Here is a 19,393-nt window from a genome sequence, read left to right as displayed (position 1 = left end):
TTTTTTTTTTTTTTTTAGTTATTCCAGTCTTAACCAGCATTTAAATTTCAGCATGAATTATGTTCACCTAATAAAGCTTATTGATTAGCTATAAATGTTTTATTTCTTAGATACAGTATAACTTAGGAGTACTTATCTTTGATGTGTGGATTAGGTTTGCCGGGATCTTCACGTATCAACTGCTGAATTTACAGGCTTAAAGCAACAGCTGGAAAGAGACTCAGTGGTCCTGAGTTTGCTTAAGCAGCTGCAACAGGTCAGTGAACTCCACACTCAGTGTTTTGCTGGTGAGAAAGTCATTTTTTTCCAGTTGGTCTTATTATTAAATGTGTATCCCTCTAAGGTATTTTTTAAATACCTTATTTTTTAAATATTTTAGAAATAAGCGAGCAGACAGACTTGAAATAACAGGATGTATAAAATGAAATATCTAATAACCGTGTTTATCATTTTAGTTTTCTACTGCTATTGAAGAATATAATTGTGCCTTAACGGAGAAGAAGTATGTCACTGCTGCTCAGTGTCTGGAAGAGGTACTAAATGCTTTCTCCACAGCATAAGCAATTAGTACTGTTCTTGTTTTTAGTAAATTTTGTGTTCCACATACTCCTTATCATTATGCCAGTATATTCTCACTGCCCTGAGGCTAGATGGAGTGTCTAACGGTGATTCCATTTCACTGCCAGGCGCAGAAATGCCTGAAGTTACTGAAATCCAGAAAATGCTTTGATTTAAAAATGTTGAAATCTCTCCACATGGAGCTCACAATTCAGAAACAGAACATCCTTTGCCACCTTGGAGAAGAGTGGCAGAAGCTGATCGTATGGACGTTGCCGCCATCAAAAGGTGCTGCTGACCTCAGGTGGACGGACTGCTTTGCTTAATCTGCCTGAACCAGTGTGGTCTCTGAATATATTCGAAATACCTTATACTGGGGGATAAGGAGGTTTCATTTATCAGTCTCCACTGCACTGAGTTCTCCTGTTAAGCAGAATGTGTGTTAGGACTAGCTCCTCGCTTTACTTCCCTTGAATCTCTCTCTGTCCCCTTCACGAGGAAGGAACACAGCAGGGGAAGAGGACTGGGTGGGTGGGATTCACATGATGAGGGTGCGGCCGTGGAGGAGGTGGTAGCCGTTTAAGACCCCACAGAGTTTCCACTGCACTGTAGGCCCGCCCGTTCCCAACAGCCCTAATCCCAACAGTTTACCGTGGCCGGAAAGCTTTGAAAAGCTGTCTGACCATTTCCTCTCTTGGCGAGGAAAGAGCGGCGAGGGGCGAGGGCGGGGGGTGTCGGTCAGTGGGACAGGGGTTTGGCTCAGTTTTTTTCAGTCCTCGGGGAAAAATGGTGGCAAAATCATGAGGTACTGGGTGCTTTGCAAGATGAAGAAATAGGATTACTTTGGCCCTGGCTTTGCTTGACGCTGCTTGGCTCTCAGGCTCTCTGCTCAGTCTAGGTGCCAGCTGTCTTTGATGTCTGGTTTACACAGAGTAGAACCTCTGAGACTGTATGTAAAGGACATGCCATACACCTGGTATATTTTCTAGTATTGATCTTGAAATTTAGTTTGTTTCAGTCTTCCCCCAACCCCTTTCCCGTATCCACTTGGGCCTCCAAATTCATTAAATACGTATGTATGTACGTATATACACACACACACGTGTATGTATTTCAGTTATTTTGAAGGAAGTAATCTAGAAAATTTTGGGCTATATTTGCAGGCAGACTAAAATTAAGAGAAGATAGCAGGCGTGTTAATTCTTTGTTATTATACACCCTTCTTGTTAAACTTATTAGGCAGGCTAGTTTCTATACTCAGAAAAAACATTAAGGAGATCTTAAGTGAAACTGGGACCTCATGTGTCATTCTTTTTTTTTTTTTTTTAAAGATTTTTATTTATTTATTTGACAGAGAGAGACACAGCGAGAGAGGGAACACAAGCAGGGGGAGTGGGAGAGGGAGAAGCAGGCTTCCCGCGGAGCAGGGAGCCCGATGCGGGGCTCGATCCCAGGACCCTGGGATCGTGACCTGAGCCAAAGGCAGATGCTTGACGACTAAGCCACCCAGGCGCCCCCTCGTATGTCATTCTTTACCTCCACTCAATGCATATTTAATAAGCATTTATTAGGCACATCATCTTGCTTTTGCACTTAGTTTGGTTCTTTGAATATACCAAAAACAGTCATTTCTCGTTTTAAAGTGATGCCAAGGACACGTATGTCATAATAAAAATTTGGTTACATTGGAAGTATATTGTAATACAACCACATATTTAGGAATCTCAATAGAGAATGAGCTCTGAGGAATAGAAGTGGGAATATCTTGTATTGCTGAGACAGCTGATGTTTTCTCCCTTTTTCTTAGATACCAACAACTTGGAATCTTGCCTACAAACAGAACTTCATTTATGCATTGAACAATCTCAGAAAGAAGAGAAGACCCCTGTGCCACCAATCAGTTCTGTCCTCCTGGCATTTTCTATTCTTGGGGAGCTACAAATGAAGCTTAAATCATTTGGTAAGGCATACTATTTTGTTTCATTTTCATGAAATCTCAGAATATTCGGTATTAACGGAATGACAGATAAGTTTATAAAATATTCTCTAGATAATATTGACGATGGATCCTAGGTTTGGCCTTCTGATTCGTCAAATGGAATTCTCATAAATACTACCCTTTTTATTAAGGGCTTGGATCCTTTCTTGACTTTTCTTTTTTCCTTTTTTTAAAGATTTTATTTATTTATTTGACAGAGAGAGAGCACAAGTAGGCAGAGAGGCAGGCAGAGGGAGAGGGAGAAGCAGACTCTCCACTGAGCAGGAAACCAGCTACTGCTATTTATTTAATTTGACTTTTTGAGTGATTTAAATAAAAATCTGTAGACCGTCTAGGGAACTTCAGTGGGAAAACCTGCAGTGCATAACGAGTGGTGTGTGATGTCACAGGATATATATTTTTATTGTTAGGTTCAAAGATCTTTTTTGGTGGTGGGGGGGGGGGCATGCATGCTTTTTATAAGTTTGTTCCAGTGATTTCTGATGAATGTTCATATAATTTTTCAGGTCAGATGCTGCTGAAGTATATCCTTAGGCCTCTGGCATCTTGCCCATCCCTTTATGCTATTATAGAAAGCCAGCCTAACATCATTATTATTCGTTTTGAATCTGTAATGACTGACTTGGAACATCCGTCACCGTCTGAAGTTTTTGCAAAGATCAGACTGGTACTGGAAGTGCTCCAGAAACAACTTCTCGGTCTGTATCCCCAAGGTAGTGCTTTTATAGTTTTATATTTGGGAAAAGTCAACATTGTTTTTAAAAGTAAATATTATTTTAAAGTAGATAAAAATGCCCCTAATCTGAATGTATAGAGGATTGGAGGTGAGTAAATTATGCTATAGGAGTAAAGTGATCACCTGCTTATTTCCTGTTCTGCTTTACATTCCTTCTCCTCCCTATATTGAAAATAGGGTCACCAGTGCTACCCTAGATTCTGTATTTGTAAAATTTAGTTGAATTCTAGGATCTACTTCTCTCACTGGACTTCTAGTAACATCACATATTGGGACTCTTGCTTTAATTATGGGAGAAGCAGAGATGAACTAAGTACTCTTGTTTTTTTTTTTTTAAGATTTTATTTATTTATTTGAGAGAGAGAGAGAGCACGAGAAGGGAGAGGGTCAGAGGGAGAAACAGACTCCCCGCTGAGCAGGGAGCCTTATGCAGGACTCAATCCCGGGACTCCAGGATCATGACCTGAGCCCAAGGCAGTCGCTTAACCAACTGAGCCACCCAGGTGCCCTCTTGTTTGTTTTTTAGAGAGCGAGACAATGAGGTGGGGGGAGGGGCAGAGAGAGAGAGGGAATTTTAAGCAGGCTCCACACCCAGGGCAGGGCTCCATCTCACAACCCTGAGATCATGACTGAGCCAAAATCAGGAGTCGGAAGCTTAACCGACTGAGCCCCCCAGGCGCCCTGAACCAAGTTCTATGTATTTCAATAGGAAAATCCCCATTAATCTGATAGAAACAAACGAGATTTAACATAAGAAATAAATTACATTCCGTCTTAGCCTATTGTTTAGATCTTTATGTATTCACGATTGAAATAGCCAGTTTCTGTATTGCTTTGAATAATTTTTTTGGTTGTCATACTATTAAAAATAAAGTTTTTCTGGTGTTTTAATACTATTTTTTAGTTATTTGACTTACCTTCTTTTTAAAAAATTTATTTATTTATTTTTTGTTTATTTTGACTTTATGCTTTTCTCAGTGGTCTTACTAAATAGTCAAACATTCTTGATGTAGAAAAAATTAAAAAACTGCTGGTGGTGTTTGTATGCTTTCCTGGCAGTCATTTAGTTTATTTATATAAAATAATTTCTGTGTAAAGGAAGGAACTGGTTCTAGTTTTAACAGTAGCAGAGAAGGAGAAAACATCTTCAGACTTGTATAAACTGCAGAAATCCAAGGTAGTTTTCTTGTTCCTTCACTTAGGGAAATAATACATAGGTATAAACAAAGTTGTAAACAAAGTACCCAAGGATTAGAAAGAACCAGAGATCTCTGATGCTTGATCTTCTCTCTATGCGTCACATAGGCAGCTTGAGCACTGTTAGTGAGGGGGAGGGCACTTCCTCTTGAGCTGCCTCTGGGCAGCTCTGAGTTTTATGGAGTTTTTGTTTGTTTTTTTAAAAAATCATGTGTCCTATATCAATAGTAAATACTATTAGCAAAGCCTGCATTTTGCAAATTAAATCTTCAAGGTAGTTGTTTAAAAAATTTGTTCAGAATGCATTGCTCTGTAATGCCTGCTTTATTGATGCTACTTCTGCTGTGTGTAGCATATCGAACATGTCTAATTCCTATTACACATGATGGACTTTTAAATTCTCTACGGTAGCTGTTACTTCCTTTGTATCTTACCACCAATATCAACATCCTTAGGTTTTTTTGAATGACATAGTTTTAAGTTCTTATTTTCATTGCTCTTCTGTGAATATATTCCATTTTCTTCTATAGTTTTACTTAAAGTATGGTATTCAAAACAGAACAAAATATTATAGTGTGAACTAATTCAGAGTAGTTTGGGAGCATTCATGCCCTCATTCTCAGTTCCATGCTTCTGTGAGTATAGCCAAAGGCTTTTTATTTATTACACAATTAACTCACTGAGCTTTAAATCTAAATGAAAATCCTGTGTCCTACTTAATGCAATGCAAACTGCTGCTCTCCCATCTTAGACTTGACTTTTTGGAATTAACATTAATCTTTGTTAAATTTTACTTGATAAAATTTTGCAGTGTGTTTACTGTCCTTTCCCCTTCATGTCGCATGCATAATTGATACCCATGCTTTCATATAGTTTAATCTGAGTCCGTGATGATATTGTTGCCTGGGATAGGGTTACAGTCCAGAGGTGCTCTGGGGAGTTCTGGTACAGACCTCTTTATAGTTTTACTTTGCTCCATTAAAGTAATCAGTACTATACCTGTTGATCTATTTGTAAGTTTTCTTGTATCTAGGATATTCAGAGCAGAAGACAGCTCATCTCTTTATGCATTTTAGGCTCTAGTTTCTCTTTTACCATTTATTGTTTCCCTTCCGGTTTAGAGATCACTGTCTTTGACAAAGAAGAGAATAAAAGAACGAGTTTAGGAATTTTGTGTTCTCTTTGATATCCGTCAGTCAGCATTCATTCCCTTCCTTCATCTTCTTGATCTAAATATAATCTGAAAATTCTGTTTTGAGTCCTTAGTTCTTTTTGGAATCCTCTATTTTCTTTGGATTTTAGTTATTCTGAAACTTCCTAAGGGCTTTTGCCCTTCCTCTTATGTTTGCCTTTGGTTATATGCTCTTCTTTTCACCTTTTAAATCTGTATTTTTCCTTCAAAGTTTTCTTTCTTAGAAAGCATTGTTATACCAACAACAAAGGAGCTTTAATTTTTTTAAATTTTATTTTGTTTTAATTCCAGTATCGTTAACCTACAATGTTATATTAGCTTCAGGTGTACACAAAGGAGCTTTTATTTTATTTGTTTATTTATTTATTTATTTAAAAAGATTTTATTTATTTGACAGAGAGAGAGAGCATGAGCACGGGGAGGGCAGAGGGAGAGGGAGAGCAGGCTTCTGGCTGAGCAAGGGGACGGATGTGGAGTGGGATCATGACTTGAGCGGAAGGCAAATGCTTAACCGACTGAGCCACCCAGGCGCCCCTCACAAAGGAGTTTTTATTTATTTATTTATTTATTTATTTATTTATTTATTTATTTAAGATTTATTTATTTGAGAGAGAGAGAGACACAGCGAGAGAGGAAACACAAGCAGGGGGAGTGGGAGAGGGAGAAGCAGGCTTCCCGCCGAGCAGGGAGCCTGATGTGGGGCTTGATCCCAGGACCCTGGGATCATGACCTGAGCCAAAGGCAGACACTTAACGACTGAGCCACCCAGGCGCCCCACAAAGGAGTTTTTAAAAGAGGAAAAAGAAAATTTGGAAAGAATTTGGCAAAATATATAAAAAGTCTTAATATGTTTCAATCCTTTGAACCAAGATCTCAACTTATAGGAGTCTGCCCTACAGAAATAATCTTTTTTTTTAATTAAAATTTTTTTTTTTTTTTTTAGATTTTATTTATTAGAGAGAGACAGAGATAGTGAGAGAGAGAGAGCACAAGTGGGGAGGAGAGGGAGAAGCAGGCTCCCCACAGAGCAGGGAGCCTGATGCGGGACTCGATCCCAGGACCCTGGGATCATGACCTGAGCCAAAGGCAGACGCTTAACCGACTGAGCCACCCAGGCGCCCAGAAATAATCTTAAATATATAAAACTATGTATAAGGATGTTCATCATAATGTTACTTACAATACTGAAATACTGGAAAGTAATGAAATTTTGAAGAATAGGGAAATGAGTAAGTATATTATAGAGCTATGTAATAGATCACTTTGCATAATTATGTCATACTTTATTGTATTGAATTTTTAAAGAAATGATTGGTTTTAAAACTAATTGCTTCTAAAAGCCAACAAAAAGCATTCTATTAAAGGATTAAAAACTTTATTTCCATTAAAATCAGTTGTAAGTCAGGAATGCATGCTACCATTAATATTCTTTGGTATTGTTTTAGGGGTTGTGCTAATGCAAAGAAGAGAAAATAAGTATGAATATTAAAATAAAGAGAAGAAATTATTTTTATGTATAAATGATATGATTGCATACATAGGAAACCAAAAGACTCTACTAAAACTTTTATAATTAATGACTATAAATTGTGTTAAATTTATAATTTAAATTATATTTTCTTTATTTTTAAATTAATCGTATAAAATTTTTTTTTTTTTAAGATTTTATTTATTTATTTGACAGAGAGAGACAGCGAGAGCAGGAACACAAGCAGGGGGAGCGGGAGAGGGAGAAGTGGGCTTCGCACCGAGCAGGGAGCCCGATGTGGGACTTGATCCCAGGTCCCTGGGATCATGACCTGAGCCAAAGGCAGACGCTTAACGACTGAGCCACCAAGCCGCCCCAATCGTATAAAAATTTAATCATTGTTTAGATACAGTGTGAAGGTATAAAAATCAGTAATATCTTTGTGCACTAATCAGTTATATTAAAATATAAAGATATTTATAGTGCTAACAAAATCTGTGAAATTCTTAAATATAAGTTTAATAAGAGGAGGACATATGTGAAGAAAACCATAAAACTTTGAAGGCCATAAGGTAAAACCTGAGTAGAAGGAGGCTTTTGTGGATTAGAAGACAGTCTCATAAAATTGTCAGCTCATTCCAAAACAGTGTATAAGTTTAATACATTTCCAAATACCCATTATATATTTTCAAACTCAATAAAGTACTCTAAAGCTTATATCAAAAATAGATTTGGAGAATTGCCAATAATGATTTAAGAAACATTAGTGGGACAATTTAAAAATTAAAACTATGTTCTTGGTACAAGGAAATTAATGGAATGAAAAAGAGTCCAGAAGTAGAGCCAGGATAAATGAGAACTTGATGTTTGATCAAAGTCACATTTCAGTTTAGTGGGACAGACAGTTCATTTAGTAATGATGCTAGCAAAATTGGCTATCTGTGCAGTAAAACAAAGTTAGATTCCTGCTTCATAGTTCATACTGAAGTAAATTCAAGATGAGTTAAAGCCCTCCATGTGAAACAACAACAACAACAAAAATGTTAGAAGAAAATTTAGGAGATGTGAATAGTCTGAGGAAGTTCAGAATGCATAAAGGGAAGGACTGACAAATTTGACTACGTATAAATGTTAAATTCTGTCTGGCAAACAGTACAGTAAACAAAGGCAAAAGACAATAGTGAACTGGGAGAAAATTCTTGTAAAATGTTTGACAGACAAGGCATTAGTATAAGGACTTTTTTCCAAAGAAAAAGAGAACATTAGTAATAGAAAAATAGGCAAAAAATTTGAATAGGCAATTCATGGAAGAGAAGGTGCAATTTGTTAATAAATGTAAAAATGTGTTGCTTAACCTCCCTAGTAGGGGAATAGAAATCACACCGTCAAGGTGAACTTTCATCCTTAGGGCAGACATTAAAAGATTCTGAGTGAGACACTTCTGGTAAGAAAGCAGAAAGATAGTCTCCTTCCTTGCTTTTTGTGAGTGCTTTGTAGAAAATACTGTGAAGCTCTACTATATAGTATATGTATAGTAAAATCTAAAATATGCATCCCTTTGACCTAGGTATTCCACTATTTAATTCTCTACAGAAGTGATACCAGTAGGTTATATGTTTGTGTGTGTGAGTAGGGTTGTATCCTTGCACACTGGACTGTGCTTCATTTGAGGAATGGTTATATAACTTACGTTTGAGCTGTACTATGGCACATTTTGCAGCTATGGAAAAGAAATGAAGCAGAGCTGGATATGTTGATTTAAAAGATGGCCATGATCTGTTTTTAAGTGGTAAAAAAGCTAAGTGTAAAATCTATGGCATGAACCCATTTTTATAAAAAGAAAGCTGTCCCTTATATGAGTGTTGTATTGGGTTTGCTGGAGCCGCCGTAACGTGCGACAGGCTGTGTGACTTAACGAATTATTTTCTTACGGTTTTGGAGGCTGGGAGTCCAAGATGAAGTCTTAGCAGATTTGGTTTCTCCTGAGTCCTCTCTCCTTGCCTTGCAGACAGCCTTCTCACTGGCCTGTCCTCTGTAGGAGTGCATCCCTGGTGTCTCGTCCTCTTCTTATAAGGACACTAGTCATATTGGATTAGGGCCCCTCCTTAGTGACCTCATTTAACCTCAGCTACTTTTTTAAAGGCCAGGCCCTATCTCCAAATCCAGTCACATGGGGAGTTAAGGCTTCAACATATAAATTGTAGGGGAGAGTGTACGATTCAGTCCATTTCAAGGGGTGTGTATTTGGCAATTCAGCCCGTATCAAGGAGTGTGCATGTGTGTATATATATGTGTGTAAAAACCATGTATATATATGGTTATGAATGTTTTATATATATATATAGTATGAATGTAGGAGGAAGAATACAAACCAATATCCTGGTCACTTGGGCATGGAGAGAGAAGCTTGTGGGTATGGATAGGGAAAATTTGGCTTTTTCTTTATAAATCTTAGTGTTTTGGGACTTGTCATAACAAGCAAGTTTTGCTTTTCCCATGAATGATTTTCTAGAAAGTGTCAGTTACAGATTTTTACCAAGGAGTAGAAACTCTGAACATAACAAATAACTGTAGAAGAAATTTGAAAGGTTGTTAAAGACTTGCCACTGAAAAGGCCACCATCAGGCACAGAAAGTTTGTAGCTAAATTCTGTGTATATTTCAGTTTCTGGATAATCCCCATGTTAATCAAACTCTTTTGGTCATTAGAAACAAAGATGAATATGTCCTACTTAAGTTTTTAAAAACCAGCATAGGGGCACCTGGGTGGCTTAGTCAGCCTTCCGGTCAGGGCATCATCTCAGGGTCCTGGGATTGAGCCCCACATTGGGCTCCCTGCTCAGTGGGAACCCTGCTTCTCCCTCTCCCTCTGCCCCTCCCCCCTGCTCATGCTCTCTCTCATGCTTTCTCTCTCTCAAATAAATAAAATCTCAAAGAAGCCCCAAACAGAATAAACTTAATACCAAAATGTAATAATGATAGTTTATACACAGAGAACACACTGTCAAATGATTTTACCTTTGGCTTATAAATGCAAACACAAAATATGTAAATTAAACCCAACAGTACCTTTAAAAAGGAGACATTGTTTATTCTAGGAGCACAGAGGTGTTTAGCATAAGAAAGCTATCAACCAGTTTATTATGTCAGCATATTAAAAGGGGTCACATCATTAGATATGGAAAATATGACAAAACTCAGTACCCTTTTTTTTTTTTTTTAAAGATTTTATTTATTTGACAGAGACAGACACAGTGAGAGAAGGCACACAAGCAGAGGGAGTGGGTAAGGGAGAAGCAGGCTTCCCACCGAGCAGGGAGCCCGATGCGGGGCTCGATCCCAGGACCCCGGGATCATGACCTGAGCCGAAGGCAGACGCTTAATGACTGAGCCACCCAGGCGCCCTCAGTACCCTTTCTTAATAAAAAACTAAAATAAGAATAGAGTACTTTTAATAGTATGGTGAAATGTTTATGATACTAGCTGAAATGTCTCTTAGTATTGTTTACTTTATTATCTTTAAAAGAAAGGCAGGTTTTTTTGTTTTGCTCTGTGTTAGTAAATTGCAGCTGCCATTTATTGTGACATTTTCTTCCAGTCTCTCTTTTTTTTCCTTTACTGTTCCCATGATTCTACTCGCTTTTGCATCTTCACTTAATTCTGCATCGGTAGCATACCTTGTCCATAGTTATTTTTCTTAAACTTAGAAAAATAATTACATCATGATTAAGATAAGTATTTCTATTTAATTGCCTTTTACAGTTTATATAGGTACCATTGTAGCTTGTGCTGTATGCATAAATATTCAAATAAACGCATTACAGTGTTACATTGGTGCATAGAAAAAAAATAATTCGAATGGAATGAATCTGTTTACACTGATGGGATTGGTTATGTGTTCGTGTGCCGTGCTGGGAATGATTCATGTGCCTGCCATGAGCAGTACAGACAACATGATTGCTTATGCGGTACAGTGGTTCAAGTGACATTGCAGTCTTATCGAAACAACGAAGTTCTGCTTAACAGAAAACTACACTACTTCCTTTTGTTTCTTTTACTTTAAGATTTTGATTCAAAAAATGTACCGCGGTCCCATGTACCCTTCAGCCATTTTCCTCAGTGTTAACATCCTGTGTACCCATAGTACGATGTCACACCCAGCAAGCTGACGATGGTCCAATTCACAGAGCTTATTCCGGTTTCACCTGCACTCATTTGTGTGTGTGTGTGTGTGTGTGTAGTTTTGTGTAGTTTTATCACACGTAGATCCATGTGGCCACCACTTTAATTAAGATATGGACTATTCTAACACCACAAGCTGCTTTGTGCTCTCTTTTTATAATCACACACCCTTGCTTCCATTTTTTTAAAGATTTTGTTTGTTTATTTTTTATTGGTTTGTTTGTTTAGAGAGCGAGCATGCAAGCGGGGTAAGGGGCAGGAGAGGGAGAGAGATGCAGGGCTCCATCTCACAACCCAAGATCACGACCTGAGCGGAAATCAAGAGTCAGATGCTTAACCGACTGAGCCACCCAGGTGCCCCCCTGCTTCCATTTTTAAAATGAAATTGAGGGCGCCTGGGTGGCTCAGATGGTTAAGCGTCTGCCTTCGGCTGGGGTCATGATCCCAGGGTCCTGGGATCGAGTCCTGCATCGGGCTCCCTGCTCAGCGGGGAGCCTGTTCTCCCTCTGTCTCTCTCTCTCTCTCTTATGAATAAATAAATAAAATCTTTAAAAAAATAAAATAAAATGAAATTGAAACCGATTAAAAATTTAAAAAATTCAATTCCTCAGTCACACTAACCACATTTCAAGTGCTCAGCAGCAAAATGTGGCCGGTGGCTGTGCAGGTATAGATTTTAGACATTTTAACTTTCTCAAGGCTCTGAGATAATATGCTTCACTTTTTTTTAAGGTTTTTATCCCCTAAGGCCTTCCTTGGTGAATTGGAACGAGGTTAAAAATAGCTTGTCCCTTGGGGTGCCTGGGTGGCTTAGTTGGTGAAGCGTCTACCTTGGGCTCTGGTCATGATCCTGGGGTCCTGAGTTCAAGCTGTATGTGGGGCTCCCTGCTCAGTGGGAGTCTGCTTCTTCCTCTCCTCCCCGCTCCTGCTCTCTCTCGCTATCTCTGTCTCTCTCAAATAAATAAAATCTTTAAAAAAAAAATAGCTTGTCTCTTTTATGGTTCCTTTTCCCTCTTCGTTGGTCACTGATTCTTAACTATTATTTATGTCGTTAATATTATATTTTAAATAACTCTGTTAAAGTGTGTTGGGAAAAAAACCCATCATATGATATATTGTAGAGAGGCTTCTGAAGTATTCCGTTTGCTAGGTTAGGTATTACGCTGTAATGTAAGGTGTTTATTGATATTTTACTTAGGATAAACATGCAGATCCTAGGTAGAGATGACAGAGGATGTTTATTATTAAAGAACTGGGGTTTTATTCTACATGAGTTTCAACTTGGTATGCAGAACTTCTGAGTGCTTGTCATATAATCAGATCAGTAGATTAGCAGTAGATGATTACTGTAGAGTGTAGATGGCTTAATACTTTATTATTGTAGAGTACAGGCAGTAATACAGTGCAGACTCTTCAGTTGAGCAATGAAAATAAAGTAATAATTGTATGTCATGCTTTGTCCCACGCAGGCACTTGAGATAGCTGTAAAATTATCTGTGCTGTTTTCTTCCCCATCCTAAAATTAAAGAATTCTAGAAAACTAGGGAACTTGAGCATAATCTGAACTGCGAATGGTGTCTTGTTTAAAGCTTTTTCTTTTGATTCAGATTTACCTCTTGATACCGACCTAGAAAATGAAAAAACATCTAAGATTGTATTGGCTGAGATGCTTGGTGACATGATCTGGGAGGACTTGTCTGAGTGCCTCATTAAAAACTGTTTGGTTTATTCTATCCCAACTAATAGCAGCAAGTTACAGCAGTATGAAGAGGTGAGTGCAGAGATACCACAGAAGGTTATAAGAGACTGTAGGTGAGTATTGGTGTCTGGTTTTTCCTGGGAGACCTTTTGCTCTTCAGCGACATCTTTAAGGAAATTATTAATAGGGAGTGGAAGCAAATTCCCTATTACTTATTTCTGTCCTTGCTTTCTCCCTTTTGATTGGGAAGAATGTTTTTCTTTTTAAGTATATTTTAGTTAGTGAGATACCTTTGCTTCTTTTTAGCATTTCCTTGAACACTGAAATAAGTGTATTTACTTCAGAGATCTTTGCGCTTGTACTCAGTAGAATCCGAAGTTTATATTGAAGGTGCTATTCCTAGTGAACTTAGGGCTGGAGGAATGTCTAATATGTGTATACCTGCTAACTGCTGGTCTGTTGTAAAACTTAAATGACCAGCTGGTCCTTGTTACTTTGGATTTGAAATTTTAACACTGGAATGGACTATGTGTATATAATTCTTTTTTTTCCCCTTTGTCTTTCTTCCTCAGATCATACAGTCCACTGAAGAATTTGAAAATGCCCTCAAGGAGATGAGGTTTTTAAAAGGAGATACTACCGATTTGCTGAAATATGCCCGTAACATCAATTCTCATTTTGCTAACAAGAAATGTCAGGATGTGATTGTGGCAGCTAGAAACCTGATGACCTCTGAAATTCACAACACTGTGAAGGTACTGGGGGTTATCTTAATGTGTATTACCTTGTCTTTGGGAAGTGGTGTGCATTTTTGAGACAAATTTGGTAGAGTGGGAGCTCTAGAGCATGACAGTTGCTGAGCTCACTGGGAGAAGTTCTCATCTTCCAACGGTTAAGTTCTCTCATCTCTCAGGTGGTCCTGATACCTGTGTCTTTCCTAGGATACCATGAGGCCCCGATGAGATAGTTAGTGCACATGAAAGCGTTGTGTACATTGAAAAACCCATGTAAATATAATAGATTTCTGTTGTTGAAATTAGAACGTATATCAACCTATGTAGATTTTTCTCAACTTCAGTACTTGAGTTTTTAGGACACAATTTTGTGACAGATATAATTGGGCTTCATTATGTCCAGAGATTATACCCTGTTGTGAAAATGTTGACTTCATCTCTTAAGCTAACAGAGGCACTAGTTTTACAGTCAAAGTAGTAAAACAAAAAAGATAGAGTCTTTGTAGGGTATCACCAATTATCTACAAAATCAGGGGGCTCTGTAATTTGCACAAAGGGTAATTTACTTCTTTGACCTTAGATAAGTCTGTGTATTTTCTGTTTGGTTTTTTTTCTCAAATTTTATGTACATAAAATATTTGGTAAATGTAAGGTATTACTTAGATTAAAGTAAAACATAGACTAACGTAGTCCCTTAATAGAAAATTCCTCAGCCATTTTTCTCCTGTCACAGTGATAGGAACTAGGCTCTTCTTCCCTCTATCCTTTCTCTTGTGATCCTCCCTTTTCCTTGGGGGTACTCTGTTACTGTGTCCACCCAGCAAAATAGTTCATTAGCCCTTTGAAGTGCACAGATTTTAACACATTTTGAGGTATTTTGGGTTGTTGTTTTTTTTTTAATGAGTTGTAAGCATTTTTTTTTTAAGATTTTATTTGTTTATTTGACAGAGAGCGAGAGAGGGAACACAAGCAGGGGGAGTGGGAGAGGGAGAAGCAGGCTCCCCGCTGAGCAGGGAGCCCAATGCAGGACTCGATTCCAGGACCCTGGGATCATGACCTGAGCCGAAGGCAGATGCTTAACCTACTGAGCCACCCAGGTGCCCCTTGTTTTGACATTTTAATCTCCCAGATACCAGACTAGATCTTATATTCTTCCATTATGGGTTCCCTCACCTTCCTCAAGAAATCACTTCATTGGATCATGTTTTTGGGTCCACTGTTTTTTCAGACAAACATTAGCATCTTTTAATCATCTCTATAATTATATATTTTTTCTACTCTCTGTCTTTGCCATAAATTTGACTGCTGGCCCCCAGACATTTGTATTCTCATTTAAACTTCTTAATAGCCCTTTGAAATAGATACTTTTATACCATTTTGTAGATCAGGAAGGCAAATTTGATGACGTAAACATTTTTATGAGACTTGGAGCTTTTTCTGTTAGAAACTTTGTGGGGAAGTCGAGCATGCGCAGAGCAGGACTGCTGCTCTTGCGGTGGAACCTGCTGCTCCCACCTGCTTAATCTCTTTTATTTTTTGGCCCCTCTGGCATCTTCGGAAAACAAAGTTTGAAGACCGTTATTGTAGTGCAATTTCTTCATTTTACAACAAGAAAATTGAGGTCCAGAGAGGTTAAATGACTTTGTTAAAAGTCAAGGTAAAAAATAATACTGATGTTTCCAGACTAGCAGCCTAGTGTTCTTTCAGTAGGTTTTGATAAGTCTAGGAATTTTCTTTTTTTTAAGATTTTATTTATTTATTTATTTATTTGACAGAGAGCACGCACAGATGTACACAAACAGGGGAGCGTCAGGCAGAGGGAGAGGGAGAAGCAGGCTCCCCACTGAGCAGGGAGCCCGATGCGGGGCTCGATCCCAGGACCCTGGGATCATGACCTGAGCCAAAGGCAGACGCTTAACGACTGGGCCACCCACGTGCCCCGGAATTTTCATTTCGTATAAATGTTAGGGAAGCTTTTTTGGTTTTGAAGTTTTTTTTGTTTAGTGGAGGTATGCTAGCCTGAATGGGTTATTTCTTAGACTAAGCCAATACATGTTGCTGGTGGGGAATAATTTGTTTAATGACAACAGAACACAAAATTATACTGGTCTGCAGTATTTTAGTAGTCTAGTCTGAGAAAGATGATTTTTTTTTTTTTTTTTAAGATTTTGTTTATTTGACAGAGACATCGCGAGAGAGGGAACACGAGCACGGGGAATGGGAGAAGGAGAAGTAGGCTTCCCGAGGAGCAGGGAGCCTGATGTGGGGCTCGATCCCAGGACCCTGGGATCATGACCTAAGCCGAAGCCAGACGCTTAATGACTGAGCCACCCAGGCACCCCAGAAAGATGATTTTTGAAGGTTCTTTCATTTACCTGAAATCTTGGGCCAGTTTCACAGCTTTGCTCTTTCCACCAATATGATGAGTACACAGAAGAAATGGAAGAATGGCACAAGTAAAGGCAATTTTTTATTTCTTAGGACATGCTGTCACTCAAAATCGAGCAGTCATTAAAATAATTTCCGTATTTACTCAAATCTTTTGATTACTCTGTAGAGCCACAACTTGGTCGTCGTGCAAGTCCACCAGCATCTTACTCCTGTCTGTATGCTTGCGCTTGAACTATTCTGAGGACAATACATTTTCTGTGTTTTATGTTTGAATCTTAGATTACTCCTGATTCTAAGATAAGTGTGCCAGACTTACCCTGTCCTGAGAAGGATGAGAAGCTAGAAGTACAGAAAATGTCCACAACTCAATACAACGAGGTGGTGAATTTAGAGCCTGAAAATACATTGGACCAACATTCCTTCTCTTTGCCCACGTGCCGCATCAGTGAATCTGTGAAGCAGTTAATGGAACTTGCCTATCAGACTTTACTAGAGGCAACAACCAGCAGTGATCAGTGGTAAGAGTTCTGAAAATGGCAGTGACATGGTTACATGTACATCTAAACTAGACATTTATTGTGAAAATTAGCTGGAATTCTTTGGGTTTTCTTATCCCACTAGTTAATATTTTTTTTCCTTAGAAAAACAGTGCAGCACACAAGTATATATCGATAGTTCACTTTTATTTGCAATAACATGTACTTCTCACAGCATACATTAGAAATGGAAGCATGTGTATGGATGAACAAATGGAGTTTCTTTGACATTAAAGTTGTTAATCACTCTTCTATAAAAAGCTCTTTTAATTTTTGTTTAATTTCTACTTTTATATGAGTTGAATGATGTTACATGAAAAAGCACATGTAAAGAACTTAGAATACTACCTGGAAAATGATCAGTACTCAAATGTTTATTTTATTATTACTGGTGGCCATGGTAATAGTGGTCATAATACCATCTGCTCCAGCCTGCCCTGGCCTTTTAGCTTAGCATTCATTTTACATTTTGATTATAATTATTTTACATTAATTATAATTAATTTACATTTTTGTTTTTAATGCAATAATGGTTGGAAGGCCAAAGGTAGAAGGAAAAGCATGGAATGTCCTGAAGATCTGATTTATCCTTTCAAGATGATTTCTCTTAATTGATACTGTATTCAGGGTACCTCCAACTCTAGTCCACATTTCGTTCTGAACCTCTCTTTGCTTCATGAGCCCCTCTCCTACTCCTAGACAAAATTGAGAAGGAGATGGCAGGCTGGAGCCCACGCTGTAGAGCGGAGTGACAAAAGCGTCTTCAGTTTGAATCTGTGGGTAGCAGTTCTTTACTCCTTGTCCACACAGGAGAGAACAGTCCCAGTTAGGGCCTGACTCAACTACATTGCCTCTCAGGTGGGCTTCCAGAGTTTTCATTTTTATTTCCACATGCAAACAAACCCCTTTATTTTATTCTGCTCTAGAAAGAAAGAAAACATGTTTACCAAGATATTTCCATGACGTCAATGAATTGTTGTGTTCACAAGCCCCCCATCCAGTTTTAAATATAAGTAGGAAGAAAAAAACATGTAAAAAATATATATATTCCTTAAAAAAAAAAAAAGTATATATTCCTTTGGTAAAATAAATTTAGAGTAACCATTATTTCACCTGAAACATACTAGCCCAAAAGTTAGAGATGCAAGGCAGTATTTCCGCAATTTTTTGATAACACCGAACACTAAACAGTAGTTTTGTGTACTGCATATCTATATGCATTCTTTCCTCCAAAAGAAATAGTTTGAAACAGGACAAAAACACAACTACATTATGACTCACTTCCCCTTTACCAAACCTTGAATAGCAACACGTGCAACAAAAGTAAAATGAAATAATTTCATCAGGTATCATCGTAATCAAGTAGTAACAGTGTTTAGGGATATAGTAACCATGACTTGTTTTTCTAAATATTTGTGGAATTCCTGTTACTTATTCAAGGTACATAGTTTAAGATAGTCTTTTTCTAAAAATTTTTTTTTTTTTTTAAAGATTTTATTTATCTGACAGAGAGACAGACATAGACAGGGAACACAAGCAGGGGGAGTGGAAGAGGGAGAAGCAGGCTTCCTGCCGAGCCGGGAGCCCAACGTGGGGCTTGATCCCAGGACCCTGGAATCATGACCCGAGCCAACGGCAGACGCTTAATGACTGAGCCACCCGGGCGCCCCTAGTTTAAGATAGTCTTATGTGGAAGTAAGCTGTACGGACCTTATATTTGCTCTGAGTGCATTTTAATAATAATCTTCAGGTGTTCTAAGGCCAGATTTAAAGGGCAGAAAATTTTGAGGTTAGATTCTATCCTAGAAATGTTGATTCATCTCCTTGCATTGGGGTAAGGAGGAGAAAAGGTGAGGGCTGAAAGTCAGACTGATTCTAAAAGAACCAAGTGAATGCCTTTATTGATACCTTGCCCTTTGCAGAGTGCGTCAGTGAGTAGGTGACATTTGCTTGAGGCTTAGCTCCATTTGTTACTGAAGGGATACTCTGGGTACTGGCAGAACACAAATTGATAATGGGAAGGAGGCTTTGGGTTAATGCTGCTGTTCTTAAAATTATTAATGGATCCAGGTTTTTAGAACTGCAATCTAGTTAGTAAATACTGGTTGAGAATATATTTCCATCTAGATTAAGGGTGTTTTCAGCAGTGACCAAAGCCAGGTGTTCTCTCGAACTGTAGTTTTGGTGATGACTAATGTGCACTTAGTTTGACCTTTTATCTCATTGCTAATATCCTTATGCATTTCTGTTGAAACTTTTTTTTCTTCAGTGCTATTCAACTTTTCTACTCAGTGAGGAATATCTTCCATTTGTTCCATGATGTCGTGCCAACATATCACAAGTAAGTGCCACTGTTTCTGATTTCTGTATGGTACTCTATATCTAAAGTGTAAGTTGGATTAAAACCAGTAATTTTATATTCCCACCAAAAATATCTTGGTTACTGAAATTCACAATGAAATGCAATAAACCATTTAAGAAAAAAACATGTTGAAAGAATATTGGTTATTTATTCAAGTCTAAACATCTGTATGTTTTAAAATTTCCCAGGTGACTCTGATCTGTAGCCAATTTGAAAACTAGTGAATTAGAAGAGTTTAGTGCTTCACTGTCTAAGTGAGAAAGGAATTTGGCAGAAGGGCAAGCAAGTCCCTACTTGCACAGACTGGTCAGTGTTAAGTTTGGAGGGAATGTATACAGCT

General features: G+C 38.1%; 1 protein-coding gene across 2 annotated transcripts in view; it reads left to right on the top strand.

The window, feature by feature from the left end:
• The window catches only part of ZW10 (zw10 kinetochore protein), a 32,723-nt gene that overhangs the window by 6,440 nt on the left and 6,890 nt on the right, over positions 1-19,393 (top strand). Inside the window, exons 3-11 of one of the 2 annotated variants that reach the window (XM_035008969.1) lie at positions 155-256; positions 456-533; positions 687-846; positions 2,366-2,518; positions 3,064-3,255; positions 12,939-13,102; positions 13,603-13,785; positions 16,435-16,673; positions 18,961-19,032. In XM_035008969.1, the coding sequence (XP_034864860.1) occupies positions 155-256; positions 456-533; positions 687-846; positions 2,366-2,518; positions 3,064-3,255; positions 12,939-13,102; positions 13,603-13,785; positions 16,435-16,673; positions 18,961-19,032 (1,343 nt within the window). Of the gene's footprint in view, positions 1-154; positions 257-455; positions 534-686; positions 847-2,365; positions 2,519-3,063; positions 3,271-12,938; positions 13,103-13,602; positions 13,786-16,434; positions 16,674-18,960; positions 19,033-19,393 lie in introns of both variants that reach the window. The other variant, XM_035008968.1, reaches the window with a different exon arrangement.

Source organism: Mirounga leonina, unplaced genomic scaffold (assembly GCF_011800145.1).
Source record: "Mirounga leonina isolate KUSES-001 unplaced genomic scaffold, KU_Mleo_1.0 Mir_153, whole genome shotgun sequence".
NCBI lineage: Eukaryota > Metazoa > Chordata > Mammalia > Carnivora > Phocidae > Mirounga > Mirounga leonina.
The sequence above is the reverse complement of the archived record's forward strand: the minus strand, read 5'-3'. Positions and strand labels throughout refer to the sequence as shown.